General features: G+C 42.4%; 1 protein-coding gene across 4 annotated transcripts in view; it reads right to left on the bottom strand.

Moving 5' to 3' along the window:
* LOC134336513 (alpha-1,6-mannosylglycoprotein 6-beta-N-acetylglucosaminyltransferase B) overlaps window positions 1–26,427 on the bottom strand; it is a 930,404-nt gene that overhangs the window by 370,652 nt on the left and 533,325 nt on the right. For 3 of the 4 annotated variants that reach the window (XM_063030783.1, XM_063030785.1, XM_063030784.1), the window contains exon 6: window positions 22,362–22,526. The exons of the other annotated variant lie outside the window; for it this stretch is intronic. In XM_063030783.1, the coding sequence (XP_062886853.1) occupies window positions 22,362–22,526 (165 nt within the window). The remainder of the gene's footprint in view (window positions 1–22,361; window positions 22,527–26,427) is intronic. 4 annotated transcript variants of the gene reach the window in all.

Raw genomic sequence — 26,427 nt, 5'->3', positions numbered from 1 at the left:
TTCGGCGTCAACACCTCCCTGTGCAACTGGATCCTCAATTTCCTCCCTTGCAGACCTCAGTCAGTTCAGATTGGCATCAACATCTCCTCCACAACCTCCATCAGTACAATTGCATCATAAACCTGTGTGCTCAGCCCACTGCTCTACTCATTTTACACTTACGACTGTGAGGCTAAGCTTGACCCTGATGCCATAATTAAGTTTGTTACCCCTCTACTGTCGTTGGCCAAATCAAAGGTGAGTTTCTCCAGCATTTTGTGTGTATTACTAAGAGATGCAGTAATTCCCTTATAAACATAATGTGCATATTGTTCAAAGCTGGCACAGTTGTTCCAATTCAAACACACAATGGCCCACTCTGCTAAAAGCCAAAGACAAAGTTGAATTTACCATGGCTAGAGAGACAGTCAGCACTCATTTAAAGAATTCAGCTGTAGCTTTGTTCCTGACCTGAGTACCATTCACACCAACCCATAATAAAGGATCTGGGTCATGCTCACCATTAACTTTAATGGAAATGTGACAAAAAGGCCAAATGTCAACTGAAAATTTTGCAAAAGAAATGAAAGGAGGAGCACCAACCACTGTACAAAAGCCTTTGACTTTGGCAACTGAGACAACATTCTTTCTCTCTCAGAATTGCCTGCAGAGACTCATCACCTTCTTGTGTCTACTGTAATAATAATAAAAATAATAACAATAAAACAATGAAATGCCGCGCTGCCGCCATCTGTTCCGGCACGTCATGACAGCAGTTTTAAAAGCTCCTGTTACCCCGTATACACTGCAACGGATATTAGGCGTTTTCAGATTTATTCACTCTGGAGACCGTTTCTGAAAATCTCCGTTTTCGGGGGATGAAGACGCCGGTTCAGTGTGGACGGTGGGTCAAAACGAAGAGAAAAAGCTTCGTTTTCAAAATTATCCAGCGTAGTGTGGACGTAGCCTCAGTTACCCAGTCCTGTACACAAAGTACTCTCACAGCCTCCCAATAAGTGACATAAAGACCCTTGAAGTTGTGATCACTATGGGAGCCATATTGGGAGGCAGCTGTTGCTGATGAATTACATGTTGTTTCCATGCACCAGTACACCTTTGACTATTTAAGAAAGCAAGTTTTGAAGGGCCAAAGCTTTCAACCCCTCCCCCATTAATCTAAATCCTAAATTGCCAGTATGTATCTGTTTGCTGTCTGCTATCTGAATGTATTCAAAACAACAATAGCTGGAATTTTATATGACAGCTTTATACTTACATAGATGGTTGAATTGACACCATTGGCTCATTACCTCTTTAATTGGGGAAGAAATATAGTGCATGTGAATTGGGTACATTTAAGACATGTTTTTAATCATATTGTGTGACTCTTGATGCATTGTTATACCTAGACACTGCTATTTGATTGTGAGTTGTAGGGTAATGTGATTGGGGGAAATGTACATAGTTCACAACCACCGACATTGAGTTGGGTTTCTCTTTAAGGGGCCGGTCTGATGTGATGGCATAGTTATGCAAAGAGCTTTTACAATGCTTTGTGTTCAGTGTTTGGAGTTCAATAAATGAGTTGTACAGTTTTTTTCTTAAACATAATGCGCATAAAACACAATTTTTTTCTTAAACGACTCATGTCATTTTATTTACGTTAAAACTTCATTGATGACCCTGATGCTCTAGGATGATTCCAGAGTTATTGAACATGTCAACCAATGCAGTTGCTTTGAAACTGCTGGAGTTTTGGGGTCAAAATGCCGTTGCTTGGCTTGTACAAACCAAGGCCAAACTTGCTCTGCGAGAAACCTCCACCGGCAACACCAAACTCTACTATGTGGCAGAGTCGCTCAGAAACTTCACGGCTGCAAGAGTGCTGAGTCTACTAGAACACTCGCCTGAACACGATAAATACTGATCCCTGAAAACTCACTATTTATAGATTTTTGGACTATCAGAGTTTGAATGCACCAAACAATTGCTCTCCTTGCTCACCCTTGGCGGTGCTAAGTCATTGGATCTAATGCTGTCTCTCCTGAGAAATCACCGCCCTTGTTTTATTTTTAAAGAACTCTACATGCAGTAAGTCCTGCTCCAGTTCACATAGTCCTTGCTAATGCACCCGAGAAAGACTATAGGGAGCTTGCTAAAATGGCTGATGGTCTACACTCATCTAGGCAGTGGTGCATCCTTCCTCCACCTTTTGTTACCTCAATAAACCCGGTCAGCAGGGCCCTCAACAGAAGGACGCCCACGCCTGTGAAACAGATGATGCCGGGTCTGTGTTTTTATCGCGCACGCTTTGGTAGGAACGCTAGGAAATGCCGACTGCTTTACAGCTTCAACACTGTCAGTGCAATGGGATATCAGAGTTCTGTGAACACTGTGGATTCCAGCTGCTAGGGTCTTCTACTATACATTACAGACACGTTTTCTTATGTGACGCAGGTACTCAAGTGCGCTGCCCGCATCATCTACTGATGAGAGGGGCAGGATGATAAAAACCTCACAAGAGGCCACCAACAGCAGCAAGATATAGACTGATGGGACACGATGGGTGATGCTCTGCTTCAGTAAACTTCGTCCTGGCTAAAGTGGATAGACCTCTCCCCAGTGCAGATTTCCTGTGTGCCCAAGGACTGTTGGTCAGCCTTAAGAAATGGCGACTTGTGGATATCAAGGAATTTTGGTTGTTACCCTGCTCCCCCAGTAAGTTCCACAATGACTCTGTCAAAAGCATGCACCACCGCATGTGAATTTCAAAACCTCACCCAGCCGATTTTCTCCACAACAGTCACAAAACATGGGGTTGAGAGTCACTTTCCCACAACTGACTCACCAGTCACATCCTGAAGCATAGACTGGACCCCCCCCCCCCCACCCATTCAAGACTTTACTGCTCGTTTAGCGGAAAGTTAATTTTTTCCAAAGTCGATGTAGTTAGGGGTTACTATGAGGTGCTTGTGTGCTTGGAGGACATTCCCAAAACAGCCATGATGCCCCGTTTGGCCTTTTTTGAGTTTCTGCGCATGGTGTTTGGACTGAAAAATGCAGCACAGACTTTCCAAAAGCTGATGGGCTCTGTATTAAAAGACTTAGATTTTCTTTTTGTTTATTTGCATGCATGACATAATTGTTGCCAGTGCATCCAAATCTGAACATGTATCTCACCTCCGCACACTTTTTGAGCACTTAAGCCAGCATGGGTTGATTATTAACCCTGCTCAATGCCATTTTGTGTTGTCAACCATTGACTTTCTTGGCCATCGCATCTTTGCAAAAGGTGTGAAACCTCTCCCATCGAAAGTAGCCACTATTCTGGATTTCCCACCACCCCATACTACTAAAAAGCAACAGGAGTTGAGTCAACTAAAGAGGTTGACTATGCCAACATGGCAGCCAACGAAGTTACTGACCCAGAGGTCCAGATTTACCGAACAGCAGGCATGGGCCTGCGGTTGGCTGACATTAAATTCAGGGAAGATGGGGTTTCTCCCTGTGCGAAGTCTCAACCAGTTGCCCTCACCCCATCATGCCCACAAACTGGAGATGGACTGCTTTTGACTCCATACATGATCTCTCATCTCTGGGCCGGAAGGCCTCACAGAAACTGGGTGCACTAAAATTTGTTTGGCATGGCCTCAGAAAGAATGTGTGTGATTGGACTGCAGCCTCTGTGGAGTGCCAGCGGGCAAAAAAATAACCATGATGTTCAGGTGTTATTGTCACCTTTTGAGGTCCCTGAGTGACAGTTTGACCATGTCAATGTGGACCTTGTTGGTCCTTTTACCCCCTCCCATGGTTTCACGTACCTCCTTACCACAGTGGACCCTACTACCAGCTGGCCAGAGGTCATCCCCCTAGCATCGAAGATGGCCGCAGACGTGGCTCAGGCGTTCATCAGCAGCTGAGCTGCTCAGTTTGTTGCCCCATCTGATACTTCCTCTGACTGCGGTCCCCAATTCATTTCAGAGCTCTGGGCTGTGATGACCCAGAACCTCGGCATTAAGCTACATCACACCATGGTGTATCACCTGCAGTCCAAAGGCCTATGTGAGTGGTTTCACTGCTCCATAAAGGCTGCTCTGGTGGCTTTGCTGACTGATGAGTGTTGGCGTGATCACCTCCCGTAGGTCCTGCTGGGGCTCAGAACTGCTCCAAAAGAGGACCTCCAATTATCTGTGGCTGAGTTGGTATATGGGCAGCCATTACAAGTGCCAGGCAATTTCATTCCTGACACCAGAACCACCTGGTCGGCCTCTCCACAGCGTTCCACATTCCTCAGTAAATTCAGTTCCATTTCACCTATTCCTACCTCCCGTCATGCCGTACAGCACTCTTGCGCCCCCGTTGACCTACTTTCTGCCCGGTTTGTTTTTGTTTTCTTTGACCGCACCAGCATCCCCCTAGGCCCACTTACGATGGCCCATTCTGTGTTTTGGAATGGGGAGAAAAGACTTTTGTCATAGATAAGAGGGGTAAACCTGAATGTCTTTTGGTAGATCACCTTAAACTGGCCCACCAAGATTGGGAGTATTCCGTTGTCAGGACCCAGGCGTTACAAAGTAACCATGAGTGTGCCAACACACCTCTGCACGGCTAGAGGCACCTGCGATTTCTCCATCCGTGAAACACAGGACCCGAGCTGGACCGCTGGTCCAAGCTCCAGGCAGGCTCACAATGCCAGTTTTAGTGAAGTCATTGGGAGAAACATACATAATTTACAACCACCGACAATGAGTTGGGGTTTCGCTTTAAGAAGCTTTGTTTTTTAGCATGTCGCACCAGACAGTCAGCCATTCTTGTCTAGCGCGTGGTGTCAGGATTGGTCTCCTTTCGGATTAACTGGGTCACGATATGAACGTTCCTGACTCAACCCTTTTTTTTTATGAGGCTGAGCGGCTAGCTCGACACTCAACCCAGCACGGATGGAAAGCGTGCTCCGTTGGGGGGGGGGGTGGCCCGACTTGGTTTTGAACTCGGGAGCCTTCGCTCCGGGGCCTGGCGCTGATGCCATTGCGCCACCAGCCAGCCCTTTAAGAAGCTGGTCTGACTTGATGACATTGTTACATAAGGATTTCTAATGTTTTTTAATTTAGGTTTTGGAGTTCAATAAAATGAGTTATGGATTTCATTAAACATAAAACCCCTCACATTGTTTTATTTGCGGAAACCTACAGAGTTACTGCTTTCAATAAAGGATGTGCCTTAGTTTATGCAAGCATTTTCAAAAACAGACCTTACGAAACAGGGGAAGCTTCTTCCATTTCAATGTTAAAATTCATTAGGTGTCCCTTGGCGGTTAAGTCTACTTAAGGCACTAGGCACATCAGGGAGGGTAGAGTGCCACAGGAAGAAAGAATGATTACAGTCATTTGAGTCATTACCAAAACTCCTGTGGTAGGAGACAACTTAATACTAATTGAATGGGATTCCAATTAATGCATTGTTCAGCCTTTCCAAAGGTGAGAAACATATTGTCATGAGTACAGTTAATGACCTTCTGCAAATTTGGTAATTGTCTCACAAAGCAAATATTTGCTTCATATTCATTGGCGATGAAGTTTTCGTAAGTGCCAAAAAAAATTATTTATTGGTCTGATATACTTACAAAGCTTTAACATGAAATCAGCATGTGTTTCCAGCAGAGTGCTGGAAGCACTGGAAGCACAAAACCCTTTTCTAGGAAAGACATGCTGTGACAGCGTGAACCTCGAAGACGTGATGCTCCAAATCAGTCAGGAAACTAAGCTTCTATTCTCTGTGAGCAGTTACTTTTGTTGTGTGTTTTGGATTTCATGTCCAGCTGTCCGGGTATCAGAACCATTCAGACTGGACATCTATGTAGTAGCATTCTGTAGTTCCCAAGGCTGTTTTCATCTCGCTCCTCCCCTGGTTCCCATGGTACTGCAGTATGAAGATCATCAATTGCGAAGAGCACTTTTTTGACCTACTAACTGCAGAAAGCAAGAGTGCTAAAGGGCCGAAACTACATAGCCAAAGTTGACAAAAGTTATTTGCCTCACAAACCAATACTGTTGTGAAGAAAGCCTTTCACAAAGCCACCAGCAGTGAAGCACAAATACTTATGGTGAATCAGGTACTCAGTGCCTCAAACCCGGTTAGCTGCTGCTCTGTTGCCATCAGTTTCACTGAGAGATCACAGAACCTGGGAACCCTGTGTACTCATGAGTTAAACTCAGAAAATTCAGGAAATAAGCAATAATCACATGTAAATTAGCAATTGCTCCTGTAGATGGTTATGTCTCTGCTGATTATTGTCTGCAGGTTTTTTCACATAGAGCCTATGACCTTCCATATACTTTAGTTCCCTTGAAAACCACATTGGCAATCTGGTAGCAGGTTGGCAGTGTTTCTTCCAGTTTTACACATCTGCACATCAAATCCTTGCCAGAATGAAATGCAATTACAAAAGGATTACAGGTCAAACCATATCAATCCATAAATTTGACTGGCCACTTCCTCCAGCATATTGTGTTCCATAGATCTGTCTCTTTCTGAATTGAGTATTGACATAATAACCTGATTGCTTTTGCTGGGCGAAATTAACCTGTGTGGTTCTATTGCACAGCTGCTTTGAGCTTCTGAATACACAGGAGCGGTGTTGTGTAGAGGTGAACTTTAGAGCAAGTTCCATCCCATTATTAGATCTCCACTGAGACTCTGCTTCCCATGCCACGGTAATGACACCAATCCAATATACCTCTCCAAATTTACAAACTCTGCTTTTCTTTCCCCCACAGTAGCTGCCTGATATGCTGAGTGTTTCCTGTGCTTCTGCCTTTTATTTTTGATTTCCAGCACCCGTATGGTTCAGATTTTTATTCTCAGGAAGATTCATTACTAAAGCACTCATTGGTATTCCATCCTATACATCATGTATTTCTAAGCCATTCAATAAGGGGGAGAAAGCTGGGGGGGGGGTGGAAGGGGTAGAGGACCCAGGGGAGAAGGAGAGGAGTGAGGGGAGCTTAAAGATAAGAAAATAAAAAAATACAGATGCTGCAAATCTAAAACAGAGGTTGAAAAAGCTAGAAACACTCAGCAGATCAGGCAGTATTTGGGGAAAGAGAAATGGAGTTAACATTTGAGTTAACATATCAATTCAAAGACTTTTCATCAAAAGTGTGGGGGGGGGAGGAGGAGACGAGACTGTAGATGTGGGATCTGAAGCAACAGATAAGATGTTGAAAGAACTCATCAGGTCGGGCAGCATCCGTAAAGGGAAATGGAGAGTTGACATTTCCGATGAAAGATCCTTCATCTGGACCAGCTGAAAGGTCTTTAACCCAACAGATTGACTGTCCATTTCTTTGCATATGTGCTGCCTAACCTGCTGAGTTCATCCAACAGCTTTGAAGAGAAAAAAATGGTTTTAAAGCAGTTTCTCTTCTGCAGATGCTATCTGACCTGTTCAGTATTTCTAGTGTTTTCAGCTTTTCTACTTAAAAGTAAAAACAGAGATATCATAATAAAACAGTTAAAGACAGGCAATTCTTATGTTCCATTTTAGACACTACAGGTCCTTGCAATTTCATATAGAAATGGTTCAGAACTTCATTAAAATAATGGGAGTCATACTGCCATATCTCCTATATTGTTGCAAGCTACTACAAGAGGGCAACTGTGACTATTTTAATATGTGTATAGGATTGCAAAGGCATCAAATGCAGTTGAAATTTCATTTAATACATAAAAGATTAAATGAATAATTTCACGGTTATTCACAATGGAGTTTCTGAATTCATTCAGATTCCATTTGTTTTTTTTTCTGTGAAGAAAACTGATAATCAGCTTTGGAAAAAATCTCACACACATAGAAAGCTGATAACTGACTGCATAACCAAAGAAAAAGAATAAAAGCCTCTAACAAAGGTTACTGCTTTAGGGCAAATGAATGAGCTAAGTCCTTTTATATTATATTGGATTTTAGGGTTTTAGTATATTTTCTTGGGGAGTCACTTAAAATTTTAGTCTGCTGTCCTATGAAAACCAATGATTTAATGAATGAAATATGAAAATAGGTAGTTAGTATTTAATTGAACTGGAAATTGAACTTGATATAATTTTATAATATGTTCCTTTCAAGTCATAGGCCATTCTGAAGTAGCTCCTGTCCCTAATAAAGTGGCCACTGAGTGTATGTTCATGATCTTCTGCTGCTGTACCCCATACACTTCTACATTTGATGTATTGTGCATTTAGAGAAGCCCTTCTGCACACCATTGTTGTAAGGTGCGTTTATTTCAGTTCCTGCTGCCTTCCTGTCAGCTTGAACCAGTCTGGCTAATCTCCTCTGACCTCTCTCATTAACAAAATGTTTCTGCCCACACAACTGCTGCACGTTGGATTTTTGTTGTTGTTTTATTTTTGCACCATTCTCTGTAAACTCTGGATTCTGTTGTGCGTGAAAATCCCAGGAGATCAGCAGTTTCTGAGATACTCAAACCACCCCATCTGGCTCCAACAATTATTCCTTGGTTAAAGTCACTTACATCACATTTCTTCCTCGTTTCATTGTTTGGTCTGACGAATCAGAAACAGGTTTAATATTACTGGAATATGTCATGAAATTTGTTAAGTTAATAGCAGCAGTTCAATGTAATACATGATAATGCAGAAAAAATATTGCAAGTAAATCAATTACAGTAACTATATATATATAAATAGTTAAATTAAAACAATGCAAAAACAGAAATAATAGAAATGAGTTAGTGTTCATGGGGTCAATGGACATTTACGAATTGTATGGCAGAGGGGAAGAAGCACCCCGCCCTCCCCATACCAGACAGTGATGTGACCTGTCAGAATGCTCTTCATGGTACATCTGTACGATACGAGGACAACTGAACCTCCTGACCATGCTTGCATGCTTTTATACAGCAAGTTGCTGCCACATGCTGGCTGATAATTTATTTTCATTAATGAGCCGAAGTACGGGTGTGCCTAATAAAGTGGCCACCAGTTAAATTCTAGACCTCTTCTTACAGATGTGGAAGGTGTCTTTGTCACATAGACTGCATCAGTTCAAAAACTTCAGCTCACCACCAACTTATAAAAAGAATTTAGGGAGGTCAACAACTGCTGAATCCAATGATTATATTAAAAAAAGTGGTGATGTTGAAAAGTACATTTTTTTCTGTGTTTAAAAGATTAGATTTAATGGTACAATATTAGTTAGCCTAAGAGAAAAGCAAATAATGATTTTTTTTTGTTTTACGGTGCATTCTCCGGGCAAATGAAATGCATGATAGTTTTTGAAGTCTATAATGATAGTGATTTGGAGCGCTGCAGAACCACATAAAAATAATTGGTGAAACCAATGTTCCAGAGATGCCAAGATTCGATTCTCTGAGGAAATTCAACACACAATGAAAAAAAATCAAATAAAACTGGTAACCTTTCTTCATTCCTCCTTAGAAAGAGACAAATGAGAATTTTCCTTTATAACTTATCTGTCTCAGTCATAATTGTGACAGAGAATGCGGCAATGTTTGGGCAGCATGTCAAGGTACTATTTCCTTGCCCCCTCAAGACACCTTGCCAAATCTTTAAAGCCAAAGCTGCATCCTTCATGCTTCCAAATGCATGTGGGATCACTGGTACTGGGTTCAGAGTGGACTTTGTTTCTCCTTTTTGACACACTGCCACATCTTTCCAAAGGTGCTGATAGATTCTTAGAAGCTGTCATTTGCTCTCATTCCCTCAGAATTTTAAGCCTTTATACTTTTTGCTTGAGATTCTTGCTGATTTCCAAGGTACGTCATCCTTTTTTAATAATCCCTACTAACACTGCTGTTCCCTGTGAAGCTTCAGTAGGAATGGAATCTTTGCACGCACAGGCTCTTTCATAATGTGATTTCTCTCCTTTCTTTGTAATAAGGAACATAGATATGGATTGGAACAGAAGTATAAGTGCAGTTGGAGGTATCATAGCACAGTACAGGCCCTTCGGTCCACTATGTTGTGCCGATCCTTTGACTTTAAGATCAACTTAACCCTTCCCTCCCACTTAACCCTCCATTTTTGTTTCATCCATGTGCCTAGCTAAGTTTCTCTTAAAGTCCCTCATGTATCTGCTTCTACTACGACTCTGGGCAGCGTGTTCCACACACTCAGCACACTCCTGTGCAAAACACTTTCATCTGACATCCCCCCCCCCCCCCATACTTTCCTCCAATCACCTTAAAGTATGCCTCCTCCTATTAGCCATTTGTGCCCTGGAAAAATGTTTTTGGTTATCCATTCCAGCTACGCTTCTTCTCATCTTCAGTTCAATTTAAGTCAAGTTTAATTGTCATTTATCATACAGGAATACTCACGCTTACAGCCAAATGAGACAGTGTTACTACTAGGTCAAGGTGCAAAGACACATTGCCAACAGTCACACACAGTAAGCACACACAAAATCACAATCATGTAATAAGAGTCCTAACACCCACCTCCCCCTCTCCTCAAGACGCTGCGGCACGATGCCCAGTACTTGCACATACAAATCAACAAACCAGTATAGAATATCAGTGAAAATATGATGCAGAATATGCAGACAAATATATATGTATATAGCCTAGAACGCTCAGTCCATTTTAAATGTTCAGTTGCCACAACTGCGCTATGCCACTCCCGGTAAAGTGCGATGGCTTGGTGCCTCTTCCTCTGGCATTTGAAAAGCAAGTGACCCTGCAGCTTGTGGCCGAGTCCATTGAGTGCCACTAAGAAAACTCCAGTCGGTCGCAAAAAGCTTGTCTTCTGCGGAGCAAAACGCTGGGAGGGCAGTTCTGACCCCGACCTGGGCACCGTACCACGCCGTCCCCGGTGAAATACAACAGCTTCAGTCCCCTCACTCTGGGCTGCTGCAAAACGGTGACACCGTAGTTTCAGGCCTAGTCGTCACTACAACTGAGAACTAAACTAAGGAATCGAACTTGCAGTGCACCTGATTAACATTGAACATCTTGAACATTCCTGTCAAATCACTACTCATCCTCTTTCGCTCCAATGGGAAAGCCGTAGCTCATTCAAACTTTCCTCATAATCTAGGAAGCATCCCGGAAAATCTCCCCTGCACCCCTCTAAAGCTCCTACATCTTTCCTAAAATGAGAGAAAATAGTAACGTAGTGTCCATGGACCATTCAAAAATCTCACTGTGGAGCGGGGAGAAGCTGTTCTTAAAACATTGAGTATGTTTCTTCAGGCCCCTGTACCTCCTCCCTGATGACAGCAATAAGAAGAGGGCGTGTCCTGAGTGGCGGGAACCTTAATGATGAATGCCACCTTTCTGAGGCATCGTATTTTGAAGGTGTCCTCGATGGAGGGGAGGCTAGTGTCCATGATGGATTAGGCTGATTTTGCAATCCTTTGCAGCTTGTTCTGATCCTGGTTAGTTGCCCGTACATACCAGATGGTGATGCAACCAGTCAGAATGGTCTCCATGGTACATCTGTAGAAATGTGCTGGAATTTTTGGTGACATACCAAATCTCCTCAAACTCCTAATGAAATATAGCAGCTAGCAGGCCTTTTTCATAATCGGATCAATATATTGGACCTAGGCTAGTTCTTCAGAGACGTCTACTTCCACTCTCATCTCTCTTTTATTTTTTATATACTTGAAAAATCTTTTTCAATTCACCTTGATATTGTTTGCTAGCTTGCTTTCATTCCCTCCTCATGATTCCTTTCGTTGTTTTATGTAGGTTTTTAAAAGCTTCCCAATCCTCTATTTTCCCACTGAGTTTAGACTTCCCTTGTCAGCTACAGTAGTACTATTTTGCCATTTGAGTATTTCTTTGTATTTGGAATACATCTTTCCTGCACCTTCCTCATTTTTCCCCAGAAACTCACGCCATTGCTGCTCTGCTGAAATCCCTGCCAGCATCTCCTTCCAATTTATTTTGGCCAACGCCTCTTTCATACCACTATAATTTCCCTCACTCCAATGAAAGACTGCTACATCAGACTTTACTTTCTCCCTATCAAATTTCAAGCAGGACTCCATCATATTGTGATCACTGCCTCCTAAGGGTTCCTTTACTTAAAGCTCTCTAATCGCCTCCAGTTCATTACATAACACCAAATCCACTATAATGATTCCCTAGTAGTCTCAATGACAAATTGCTCTAAAAAGTCATCTCATAGGCATTCAACAGATTCACTCTCTTGAGAACCACTACCAACCTGATTTTCCCAATCTACCTGCATATTAAAATCTTCCATAACTGCGATAACATAGTCTTTTTGACGTGTCTTTTCTATCTCCTGTTGTAATCTGTAAACATCCTAGCTACTGCTTGGAGGCCTGTATATAACTGCCATCAGGGTCCTTTTACCTTTGCAGTTTCTTAACTCAACCCACAAGGATTCAACACCTTCTGATCCTATGTCACATCTTTCTAATGATTTGCTGCCATTCTTTACCAGCAGAGCCATGCTATCCCCTCTGCCTAACTCCTTATCTCTCCAATACAATGTGTAACCTTGGACATTCACTCCCAAATACAACCATCCTCCAGCCATGATTCAGTTTTGGCCACAACATCGTACCTGACAATCTGTAAAAGTGGAACTGGATCATCCAACTTATTTCTCATACTCCATGCATTGAGATATAACACTTTGAGTATTTGCTACCATTTTTGATTCTGCATCCCTAATGCACTGATACTCACCCTGCTGGCTGTAATTTTGTCCTATCATCTGTCTGCCCTTCCTAACAGTCTGACTGTATGCTACCTTCGCTTTTTTACTATCCATCCTCTCCTGAGTCTCTTCATTCTGGTTCCCATTCCCCTGCCAAATTAGTTTAAACTTGGGTTCAGGTGCAACCCAATTATCTTTGCACCTTCTGAAAATCTGCTATCCAATCGGCTCCTTAGTGTCTCTATTGCTAAAGGAAGGCCTCCCAACAGAGTGATTTCTCCCTTTCTGCTTCTAACTTTCACCCACATTACCTCAGTGGATGATCCCTCCAAGTTGTCCTCCCTTTCTGCATACTGATACTATCCCTGATTAGCAATGCCACTCCTTCCCCTTTTTTTTTAACCTCCCTCCCTGTCCCCTTTTGGAACATCTGGCACCAATGACATAGGTGGACAAGGTGAGGAGGACCTGAAGAGAGATTTTAGGGAGCTAGGTAGAAAGTTGAGAAACAGGACCTCCAGGATAGTAAGCTCTGGATTGCTGCCTGTGCCATGTGCCAGTGAGGGCAAGAATAGGATGACTTAATAGGTGAATGCATAGCTGCGGGACTGGTGCAGTGGGAAGGGGTTCGTGGTTCAGATTTGTGGATCTTCTGGAGAAGGTACAACCTGTACGAAAGCGATGGGTTACACCTGAACTGGAGGGGTCCAATATCCTTACGGGCAGGTTGGCTAGAGTTGTACAGGTGGCAGGGGGATGGAATCCGAAGTGATAGTTCAAAGGTCAAAGTACATTATCAAATTATGTATGCATTATACAACCTTGAGATTCGTCTCCTAACAGGCAGGCACAAGACAAAGAAACCCAAAAGCAAACCCCATATATATGAAAAACGACTGTCTAACACCCAATGTATAGAGAATAATAAAAGACTGCATCATATCCATAAGAAGATAAAAGAATAAAATAACCCATTAGAAAGACCATCCCTAACACGCAATGTGCAATGAAAACAAATATCATGCAAACAGTAACCGCAAGCAAATAGCGTTTCTGAACTGAAGTTCATAAGAGAGTCCGATAGTTCAGCGCAGAGCCGAGTAAACATTGTGGAGCAGTGATCTTAATCAGCCTGTGCCTCACCTTGGTCTCCGGCACCTTGATCTTTTAAATCAGGGGTCTCCAACCTTTTTTGCACCACGGACTGGTTTAATATCGACAATATTCTTGCGGACTGGCCGACCAGGTGGGGGGGGGGGCTTCAAGTAGGGTTAAGCTCACCTCAACATACCTTTTACAGTTAGGGTTGCCAACTTTCTCACTCCCAAATAAGGGACAAAAGTAGCAGTCAAATCTCGGGACGCTTGTGTTTACCCCGAGAAAGACTACCATGACCATGAAGCCTTGCGTGGGCACCTGTGTGCGCATGCGTGGCGTGTGAATGTAATATGCGCATGCGCGTATGTGCCGATTTTTTTCCCCCACAAATCGGTTTTGCCTTCATCTTCCTGACTATACTGTACATACATTATTTCTACTTTATATAGGCTATGTATTTATCATATCATTCCTGCTTTTACTATACGTTAGTTTTATTTTAGGTTTTATGTGTTATTTGGTATGATTTGGTAGGTTTTTTTTGGGTCTGGGAACTCTCAAAAATTTTTCCCATATAAATTAATGGTAATTGTTTCTTTGCTTCATGCCATTTCGGCACGAAAGGTTTCATAGAAACGCTCTACCTTAGCGGGGGCAATACGGGACAAGGGTGGTCCCGTATGGGACAAACCAATTTAGCCCAATATAAGGGATGTCCCAGCAATACGGGACAGTTGGCAACTCTATGTTCAAGTTCAACAGTGCATGACAGGGAATGAGGAAAGGTGCAGCTTACTCATATCGTTTCCTCACGGCCTGGTAGCACATGCTTTGCGGCCCAGTGGTTGGGGACCACTGTTTTAAATCAGCCCAGTGCTTAACTCTCCAACTGAACATCAGATTCTGCCGCTTCAAGCAACTATCTGAACCAGCCTGTACCTCGCCTTGGGCCTCAATACCCTGACCTTTTCGATCTGTCCTGGTGCTTAAATATCCATCTGAACAACTGCTTGGATACGCCAGACTTCGCCGCTTCAATTCGGCCTGTAAATCTCCACCTTCATATCATGCTCAGTTGAGTCTGGTGCCTGGAACCCATGGCTTCAATATGGCCTGTGCCAGATTTTCATGCTCTTCCGCAGTCTCGCCAATGGGCCCGCAGCCTCGCCTTGCCTTGGCTCTGCCACATCAAATTGCCTCCAAGTCCAAAGGGAGGTTACAGACTATTACCTGTGATGATCATTTGCTAGAAAAAGTGTGGGTATCAAAGTATTTAGTTACTATCCTTATTTCGTTAGCCACCAGCCAGAAGTCGCAGAGGTTCACAGGTGTCATCTTAAAACGGAAGCAGAAGATGAGGTAGTTGGTTTACAAACACAGTCAATGTGCAGTAAGACTCCTAGTAAGGAGAGGGTAATGATAGGGCAAAATTGCCATCAACAGGATGAGTTGCAATGTTAAAGGCAGACAAAGTCAAAAAGGGTGAACCCAGGACTGAAGGTGTAATATTTGAATGGGCGCAGTATACAGAATAAGGTAGGTAAATTTGTAGCACAGTTACAGATTGGCATGTATGGTTTTCTAGGCATCACTGATTCATGGCTGAAAAAAGATTATAGCTGGGAGCTTAATGTCCAAGGATACATATTGTATCAAAAGGACAGGCAGGCAGACAGAGAGGGTAGTATTGCTCTGATGGTAAAATTGATATCAAGTCATTAGAAAGAGGTGCCATAGGGTCGGAAGGGGTTGAATATTTGTGGACAGAGCTGAGGAACATCAAGGGTAAAAAGACCCTGATGGGAGTTATATACAGACCCCCAAACAATAGTAAGGATGTGGTTTACAAATTACAATGGAAAATAGAAAATGCATGTCAAAAGGGCAATGTTGCAATAGTCATGGGGGATTTCAATATGCAGGTAGATTAGGAAAATCGGGCTGGTGCTGGATTCCAAGAGGGGGAATTTCTAGAATGCCTATGAGATGGCTTTTTAGAGCAGCTTGTGGTTGAGCCCACTAGGGGATCAGCTATTCTGGATTGGGTGTTCTGTCATGAACCAGAACTGATTAGAGAGCTTTAGGTAAAAGAATCATTAGGGGCAAGTGATCATTATATGATCAAATTCACCCTGAAATATGAGGAGGAGAAACTAAAGTCATATGCATCAGTATTAGGATGGAATAAAGGTAATTACATAGGCTTGAGAGAGGAGCTAGCCAGAATTGATAGGAAAAGAACACTGGCAGGGATGATAACAGACCAGCAATAGTTGGAATTTCTGGAAGCAATTTGGAAGGCACAAGATATACAGTATACATCCCAAAGAGGATGAAGTATTAGAAACATAGAAAACCTATGGTACAATACAGGCCCTTCGGCCCACAATGCTGTGCCGAACATGTACTAACTTTAGAAATTACCTCAGTTTACCCATAGCCCTCTATTTTTGTAAACTCCATGTACCTATCCGAGAGTTCCTTAAGAGACCCTAGTGTATCCGTTTCCACCACCATCATTGGCAACCCATTCCACGCACTCACCACTCTCTGCATAAAAACCTTACCCCTGACATCTCCTCTGTACCTACTTCCAAGCACCTTAAAACTGTGTCCTCTCGTGCTAGCTATTTCAGCCCTGGGAAAAAGCCTCTGACTATCCACACAATCAATGCTTCTCATTGTCTTATACACCTCTATCAGGTCACCTCTCATCCTCCGTTGCTCCAAGGAGAAAAGGCCAAGTTCATTCAACCTATTCTCACAAGGTATGCTCCCCAACCCAGGCAACATCCTTGTAAATCTCCTCTGCACTCTTTCTATAGTTTCCACATCCTTCCTGTAGTGAGGTGACCAGAACTGAGCACAGTATAACAAATGGGGTCTGACCTATATAGCTGTAAAGGGAAGATGACACATCTGTGGCTTACAAGGGAAGTCAAAGCCAACATAAAAGTAAAGAGAGGGCATATAATGGAGCAAAAATTAGTGAGATGTCAGAGGATTGGGAAGCTTTTAAAAACCAACAGGTCAACTAAAAAAAATAATTGAGAAGGTAAAGATGGATTACAAAAGTAAGCTAGCCAATAATATTAAATAAGGTATCACAAGTTTCTTCAGTACATAAAGTGTAAATGAGAGACGAGAATGGATATTGGACTGTTGGAAAATTATGCTGGAGATGTAGTAATGGGAAAGGCAATGAAATAGCAGATGAACTGAATAAGTATTTTGTATCAGTCTTCACAGTGGAAGAAACTAGCAGTATAGTAGAAGATCTAGGTGTCAGGGGTCATGAAGTGTGTGAAGTTACCATTACTAGGGAGAAGGTTCTTGGGAAAGTAAGTAGATAAGTGAACCAGTTGGTATACGTCCCAGGGTTCTGAAAGAGGTGGCTGAAGAGCTTGTGGAGGCATTAGTAATGATCTTTCAAGAAACACCAGATTCTGAAATGGTTCCAGAAGACTGTAAAATTGCAAATGTCACTCTCACTCTTCAAGAAGGGAGAGAGGCAGAAGAAAGGAAACTATAGCCCAGTTAGTCTGACCTCAGTGTTTGGGAAGATGATGGAGTAGATTGTTAAGGATGTAGTTTCGGGGTACTTGCAGGGACATGACAAAACAGGCTATAATTAGCACGGTTTCCTCAAGGGAAAATCTTGCCTGACAAATCTGTTGGAATTCTTTGAAGAAATAACTGCAGATTGCAGAGAGACATTGATAGGATGCAGAAGTGGGCTGAGAAGTGGCAGATGGAGTTCAACCCGGAGAAGTGTGAGGTGGTACACTTTGGAAGGACAAACTCCAAGGCAGAGTACAAAGTAAATGGCAGGATACTTGGTAGTGTGGAGGAGCAGAGGGATCTGGGGGTACATGTCCACAGATCCCTGAAAGTAGCCTCACAGGTGGATAGGGTAGTTAAGAAAGCTTATGGCGTGTTAGCTTTCGTAAGTCGAGGGATAGAGTTAGATTAAGAGTTGCGATGTAATGATGCAGCTCTATAAAACTCTGGTTAGGCCACACTTGGAGTACTGTGTCCCGTTCTGGTCGCCTCACTATAGGAAGGATGTGGAAGCATTGGAAAGGGTACAGAGGAGATTTACCAGAATGCTGCCTGGTTTAGAGAGTATGCATTATGATTAGAGATTAAGAGAACTAGGGCTTTACTCTTTGGAGAGAAGGAGGATGAGAGGAGACTTGATAGAGGTGTACAAGATAATAAGAGGAATAGATAGAGTGGATAGCCAGCGCCTCTTCCCCAGAGCACCACTGCTCAATACAAGAGGACATGGCTTTAAGGTGAGGGATGGGATGTTCAAGGGGGATGTTAGAGGAAGGGTTTTTACTGAGAGAGTGGTTGGTGCGTGGAATGCACTGCCTGAGTCAATGGTGGAGGCGGATACAGTTGTGAAGTTTAAGAGACTACTAGACAGGTATATGGAGGAATTTAAGGTGGGGGCTTATATGGGAGGCAGATTTTGAGGGTCGGCACAACCTTGTGGGCCGAAGGGCCTGTACTGTGCTGTACCATTCTTTGTTCTATCTATATTCTAAATAACAAGTAGGATAGACGAAGGAGAATCAGTTGATGTTGTATACTTGGATTTCAGAAGGCCTTTGACAAGGTGCCATACATGAGGCTGCTTAATAAGTTATGAGCCCATGGTGGTACAGGAGAGATTCCAGCATGGATGAAGCAGTGGCTGATTGGCAAGAGCCAGAGTGGGAATAAAGGGAGCCTTTTTCTGGTTGGCTGCCGGTGAATCGTGATGTACCAGAGGGATCTGTGTTGGAACTGATTCTTTGTACGATACATATCAATTATTTGGATGGTGGAAATTAATGACGTTGTTACAAAGTTTGCAGACAATATGATGGTGGGTGAAGGAGCAGGTAGCTTTGAGGAAGTAGAGTGGCTACAGGAAGACTTAGATAGATTAGGAGAATGAGGAAAGAAGTGGTAGACGGAATACAGTTTTGGTAAGTGTATGGTCATGCACTTTGGTCGAAGAAATGAAAGGGTTGACTATTTTCTGAATGGAGAGAAAATACAAAATCTGAGGCACAAAGGGACTTGGGAGTCCTTGTGCAGGATTCGCTAAAGCAGCGGTCCCCAACCACCGGGCCACGGACTGGTACCAGACCGCAAAGCATACGCTACCGGGCCGTGAGGAAACAATATGATTTGGCGATATGAGTTAGCAGCACCAGAAAAAGATCAACTCCTCAAGCTTGCAAATGACGGCGGGCTGAAAAGTATGTTTGACATAACATCTCTGCCAGCATTCTGGATCAAAGTCAAGGCTAAATATCCTGAGATAGCCACGAAAGCACTGAAAACGTTGCTTCCATTTCCAACATCATATCGCTGCGAAGCAGAGTTTTCTGCAATGAATGCAACGAAAACTAAATTGCGGAATAGACTGGACATCAGGAAACCCCTTTGAGTATCGCTGTCTCCTATCACCCCTCGATAGGACCGTCTTGTTGCAGGAAAACAAGCCCAGGGCTCCCACTGATTCAGCGATATTGGTGTGTTGCAATGATTTTATATGTTCATACGGGGAAAATATGTGCTGTGTGTTTAATATCCAAACATTACTTAAAATGCTATGATGCTATTGACTTATAAGTGATTTATATAACCATATAACAATTACAGTACGGAAATAGGCCATCTCTGCCCTTCTAGTCCATGCCGAACTCTTACTCTCACCTAGTCCCACTGACCTGCACTCAGCCCATAACCCTCCCTTCTTTTCCTGTCCATATACCTATCCAATTTTTCTTTAAATGATAATATCGAACCTGCCTCAACCACTTCTACTGGAAGTTCGTTCAACACTTAGTTCAAGCTCCTGTGTCCTCCCCGATAATTGACTTATCACTATATTCATGCAAGGAAAATATACGCTGTGTGTTTAATATTAAATTTGTTAGATAAACTCTTTTAGAAATGAAGTCGACCTATATTCCGGTCATGATAACCCCCCCCCCACCCAAACAGAATCGTCAAAAACGATTCGTAGAAAAAAAATTGGCATGTACACGCATGCGCACTGGTGCCCGTGCAAGGCTTCATGGTCATTGTAGTCTCTCGGGGTAAACACAACATATTTGACTGCTACTCTTTCCGTTGGTAATCCCCCCCCTCCCCCGGGATCGGCCGGTCCGCAAGAATATTGTCAATAATAAACCGGTCTGCAGTGCAAAAAAGGTTGGGGACCCCTGCGCTAAAGGTTAATTTGCAGGTTGAGCCTATAGTTCTGAAGGCAAATATAATGTGAGCATTCATTTCAAGAGGACTAGAATATAAAAGCAAGGATGTAATATTGAAACTTTATAAATCATTGGTGATGTCTCACTTGGGGTATTGTTAGCAGTTTTGAGCCATTGTTTTAGAAAGGATGTGCTGAAACTGGAGAGGGTTCAAACGAGGTTCACGGAAATTATTCCAGGATTGACTGGCTTGTCATATGAAGACCGCATGGTGGCTCTGGGTCAGTATTCACTAGAATTCAGAAGAATGAGGTGCTACCTCATTGAATCCTAACTGCTGAGTTCTGCTAATATAGATACACAATAAAGATGATCAATATAAAAGACAACACATCATTTGCTGGATTATGAACTCTCCAGACAGAACAAAGCCATCTGATCTTTACCGATGAAGCTGCCATCTGGCTGTTTAAATGCAAAGTCCTCATACAACGTTTGATTGCTTTCATTGAGTTTAGTTGACGCTTTAAAATAGTGGCTATATTGTAGAATTGTAAATCCTAATCTGGCAGTATTCCATTTGGTTACTTGGCAGAAGATGCCATTTGCTGCTCCAGAAAAATTGAAAGCATCCTACAAGTCTAACTGTGTCTTTTTGATAATGGCTCTATCGAGGAAATGCTCCCCAGCACAGCCGCTAATGCCAGCAATGGATTTTCCAATGGGAGTCTAATTTTTCTCATCTTTCTGGATGCAATAGGAGACAGCCTAGTAGAGGGTCAGGAAGCACCAAAGGTGCCAATACTTCCATGCAGTATGCAAGCACCTTCAGCTTCATTGGCAGGAGGATTGTATAGATGGATGTCTTCCTTGTGTTGGAAAAGATCTGAAGATTTTCCAGCAAACCAACACACCACAGGGCATTGAAATACATAAATCAGTGGCATTAGAAAAACTATCACAACATGTATTACTATCTAGCCATTCCATCAGTAGTATTTGGAGCATTGTATTGCAAATAAGCTGTCAAAATCGAGAGCATAATAGCAAGTAAATTACAAAGCAGAAATCTAATTTGGAGATTCAGATGATAGCACACAACAGCAAGTTCTTCAGCACTTATTTTGAGCTTCTAACTCCAGAGAATAGATTGTTACCCAAAGTTTTCACATAGTTTTGTGTGCTTATTTGTAATTTGTGGCAGTGAATTTTGATTAAGTATATTTCTTATTACTGATTATCTTTGTGTTATTTCATTGTGGTTCAGGACAAAGGGTATTATTAACCTTGATATGGAAAGTGATTTGACTGGCAGTATTTCATTGTTTCAGTTACACAGTAGCTATGCACATAGCTTCACTATCAGAAGCATATTATGTGCGATTATTATTTCCTAACAATAAGCCTGGAGGGCTGACTCAGTCACGTCAATGACAATATCACCAACATTGGATTCATCATCTGATAACTCAAAGTCACCTCTGCGTATGCAATGCAGCAGGTAGAGACCTTAATTTTGAAATACTGAAACTTTAACTTGTAACAGCTTCAAAGTGGAATGGGATCAAACATATATGTTTTTCAGATACCTAGGTTCTGAATATAGATCTCCTTTGCACTCAATGGCCACTTTATTAGGTCCACATGACACCTGCTCATTAATGCAATTATTTAATCAGCCAATTATGTAGCAGAAAATTAATGCATAAAAGCATGGAGGTATAGTCAAGAGGTTCAGTTGTTGTTCAGAACAAACATTTGAATGGGAAAGAATGTGATCATGAGACTTTGACTGTGGAATGATCGTTGGTGCCAGATGGGGTGGCTTGAGTATCTCAAACACTTTTGATCCCCTGGGATTTTCACACACAACAGTCTCTAGGATTTAAAGAGAATGGTGGGAAAATCAAAAATAAATCTAATGATCTGCAGTTCTGTGGGCAAAAACGCCTTGTTAATGAGAGATGTCAGCAGGGAATGGCCAGACTGGTTCAAGCTGACAGGAAGTGACAGTAACTCAAATAACCACGTGCTATAACAGTGGTGTGCGAAGAACATCTCTGAACACACAAAACATTGAACCTTGAAGAGGATGGGCTACAGCATCAGAAGACCATGAATATACTCTCAGTGGGCACTTTTCTAGGTAGAGGAGGTAGCTAATAAAGTGGCCACTGTGTGTATGTTTGAGTAATAAAACACAAGTTAAGCAGGTTCTGTTGGAATAATATCATCAACAATTAATAGGAAACACTTACAATAAATTGCTTGTTTAAACAATTCAGATATAAAAAATATAATGAAAGAAATAAATGGCTCTGATATTTCAATGATCTTAGAATACTCCTTTTGTTTTTAGTATATTGATTATTCTTTAACATTAAGGTACCAGCATACCTGGACTTTTGTTTCAGTTCTGGTAGGGATAGTTGTTCGATTCTTCCACGGTAAAGGAGGACAGAACCACTCTCTTTCACTGAGGTATTCAAGGAAGGAACAGTCTGTGCCATCTACACCATAATACGCATAGCAAGGGTCAGACGTCCACCGGGCTCTCATCCACTTTATTAATCCACACAGTGAAAGAAAGCAGAGATTGAAAAAAAGATCCATTATTTTCAATTGTAATCTTCTAATGTTCTTGCATATTTTTACAGAACTGTACACATTTCAAAGCACAATTTCAAACAGTCTTTCAACCAAGGGTAAATGAATTTCATGGACTGTGCACAACATAACACCCAAAAACAAAGCAGCAGCAGGGGCCTTTCCATTCCTCATGCTTGTACCACAATTCAATTACATCAATATTGTTCTTTAATTTCATTGTAACTTGCCAGCATTAAACCTGTATCCGCTGATTTCACAAATATCAAAAAACTCTATTATTCTCTTATTTTGAATAGACCCAATAACTGAGCCTCCACAGCTTTCCTGGGCAGAGATTACCTCAGAGTCACCATGCTCTGGGTGAAGACATTTCTTCCCACCCCAGACTTGGGTGTTAATTTTGAGACCATGACTCTCTGGCCAAAGATATTCCTCCTCTTCTATGTGCTAAAGGAACGTGCTTGTATTCTACGGCTATACCCTTTGGTCCTAGACTTCCCCATGATAGAAAACATTCTTCCCACATCCACTCTATCCAGTCCTTTCAATATTTAATAGGTTTCTATGAGATCTCCTATCATTCTTCTAAGCTCCAGTGAGTACAGGCCCAGAGCCATCAAAAAGCCTTTCAGGATGTATATTGTATACATTTCTCTGACATTAAATTAGACCTCTGAACCTTTGAAACACTCTTTATAAATTAACCCTTTCATTCTGTGGATCATTCTCGTGTACCTCTTCTGGACCCTCTCCCATGCCAGCACATCCTTTATTAGATAAGCCCAAATAAAGCCAAAAAACTGTTCACAGTGGTAGTGAAGTCTTGAATCATATGCATACTACAAGGATGGAGGTATCTGCAGCCTTGAATTGCCTTCAGGGAGGAAATTCCCTATGGCTTGTCAAGATGCACCCTATTGCTTGTGGAAGGCCAGAGGGTAAACTGCAGAAGTCCTTGTAGAGATACTTACTTCACCATTAGCCACTGACAGAGTTCCAAAAGTCTGGTAGGTGGCTACTGGTCCATTGTTGAAGAAGGGCCCAAGGTCTGGACAGCAAACTACACACTGCCGACACAGACTCCAGTTGTCCAGAAGTTACAGAAGGGCATTCAGAAGGACAAGATTTACCATCATTTGGATGCTCTAGACCTGATTAGAAATAGGCAGCACAGCTTTGTTTGTGCTAGATCATGTCTGTTGAATATTTTGGAGGTAACTAAGAGGATATATGAAGGCAGGGCAGAGGAGTTTGTCTGTCTGGACTTTAGTAAGGTCTTGAACAAGATCCCACATGACAGGGTGATCTGGAAGGTTAGGAATTAACATGGGATTGAAGGGGAGCTCATAAAGTTGACTCAGAATTGGCTTGACGATGGGACGCAGAGGGTGGTGGTTGAAGGTCAATTCTCTGACTGGAGTCCTGTGCCAGTGGGGAGCGCTAGGGATCAGTATTGGGACCTCTGCTAGTGACTACTTATAGAAATAACTTCGATATGAATGTACATGCCACAATGAGCAAATTTACTGATGATACTAACTTAGCAAGCTTTGTTGATAGTGAAGCAGGTTACAATGAAATGCAAAGAAATCTGGATCATTTTGGTAAATAGGCAGAGGAATGGCAAATGGTTTGTAATTTAACTAAGCATCTCAGACAAGCAAACCAGGGTAGGACTTATACAATGAACGCAGGGCACTAATGTATGGTCTGGAACAGAAAGAACAGCAAGTGCACTGTTTGCTGAAAGGAGCCATGTAAATAGATAGAGTGATGAAGAGGGTGTATAGCATGCTGGCTTTCATCAATCAGGGCGTCCAGTTTAGGAGAAGGAACATACTGCTTCAGTTATGTAAGTCATTTGTGAAGCCACATTTGGAGTTCAGTGTACAATTTTGGTCAACATCGTCAAACTAGAAAAGGTACAGAAGAGATCCAAGAGGATGCTGCCTGGACTAGAGGAGCTAAGTTACAGGGAAAGGTTAGCCACACTGCATCTTTATTCCCAGGACAGCAGGAGAATGAGTGGTGACCTAAGAGAGATTTACAACTTTATGAGGGGTAATCCAAAACTACAGGGCACTGATACAAGATAAGAGGGGAGAGATTTAAAAGAAGCCTGAGAAGTAACTTATTTATATAGAAGGAAGTAAATATCTGGAATGAGCTGCCAGAAGAAGTGGGTAAAGCAAGTAAAACTGCAACATTTAAGAGGCATTTGGATAGGAGCACGGGGGGAATAGCTTGGAGCATTATGGACCACATGTAGGCAACTGCAACTAGCAGGGAGGATGTTGTGGTCAACATGAAGCAGGAAGGAAGAAGGGCCAGTTTCTGGGCTGTATTACTCAATGGCTCAATAACTCAAAGTACCATGTCATATTCTGCATCATTTTATATGAGATAGCCTCTCATTCTTTGGAGCTCAAGAGAGTATAAGTCTTGCAAGCTAAATCTCTCCTCAATTTCCCATTCTAGGAATCAACCAGAAAACCCTTGATATTCTTCGGTAGTCCATCGAAATCTAATGACAATGTCCACTCCTTTAATGGTGAGATCTTTGATGACTATACAGTCCTATCCTGGACGCACAAGCTCTGTTGCAGGTGGGACATGTATATGTGGTAGCGGTGGCAACCATGGCTGCATTTCTCCTGGCTCTCTTCTGCTGTCTTCTGGTTGCTCTTTCCATCTCCAGAATACGAACCCCGCCCCTACACAGCTGTTGCCAAGTGGTACGGTCAGCAGCAACATCCTCCAGGTCCTCGGGTCTGATCTTGCACATCCTTAAAGCGTCCTTCATCTGATCCTTATAGCACTTCTTCAGCCCTCCAGCTGAGCGTCAGTCATGATCCAGCTGGCCGTATAACACTCTGCGGGGTAGCTGACATGGGGGCATCGTTATCACGTGCCCTAGCCACTGCAGCTGACACTGGGTGATCATGGCTTCAATACTCTTGCAGTTAGTCTTTACAAGTATTTCAGTGTGAGGCACCCGCTCACGGCAGTTAATTCCCAGGATGCGCTGGAGGCAGCTTATGTGGAAGCGCTCCAAGGACTTGATGTGACGGCTGTAGGTTACCCAAGCTTCACAGCTATAAAGGAGGATGATGACACAGACCACTTGGTATATGGCAACCTTTATGGAGGGACGAAGGCTCCTGTTCTGAAAGACTCTACGCTGAAGTCTCTTAAAGGCAGCTGATGCCTGTTTGATGTGGCTCTGGATGTCGTTGTCAATGCCACTATCCCTTGATATACTCCCTTTATCACAGACATATTCTTCTTAAAATGAGGAGACCAGGCTTGCACAGACATTCTAAGTGCAGTTGTTCCAGGGCCCAGAATAAGATATCTTCACTGATTTACTCAAATCCTTTTTCACTGAAGTACTTAATTAATAATAGTGCTCCAATATATTTCATCGTACCGTAAAATCATTGTTAAGTATATAGATCATTTTTAAAGTTGTGCCTATGAACTTCTATATTTGATTTCTATTCACAAGAAAACTGAAAAATTACTCCTTGCAAATGGAGCTTTAACTTTGATACATATTATAAATGGACTAACAGCGTATTAAGTTTTAGAATCTCTTGTACATTGAGAACCAAAATGTGCCTCCTGTCACATTTAGCAAGCATCAGTTAGAGATTTGCCTGCAGAACTGCCTTTGCATCTGCTACCTGGCAAAGAAGTCACATATTTCGGCACATTCCTTTATGTGTTAAAATGAACACCTGGATCAATGTGAGGCAGAAGATAAAGTTAATAAATCAGAAGTTAAACTTCAACTTCAGGGCACAATCTGTCCAATAATCCAAATCACAGTCATCAAGATTTCACTAATTCA

The sequence above is a fragment of the Mobula hypostoma genome, chromosome 22 (genome assembly GCF_963921235.1).
Source record: "Mobula hypostoma chromosome 22, sMobHyp1.1, whole genome shotgun sequence".
NCBI lineage: Eukaryota > Metazoa > Chordata > Chondrichthyes > Myliobatiformes > Myliobatidae > Mobula > Mobula hypostoma.
The sequence above is the reverse complement of the archived record's forward strand: the minus strand, read 5'-3'. Positions and strand labels throughout refer to the sequence as shown.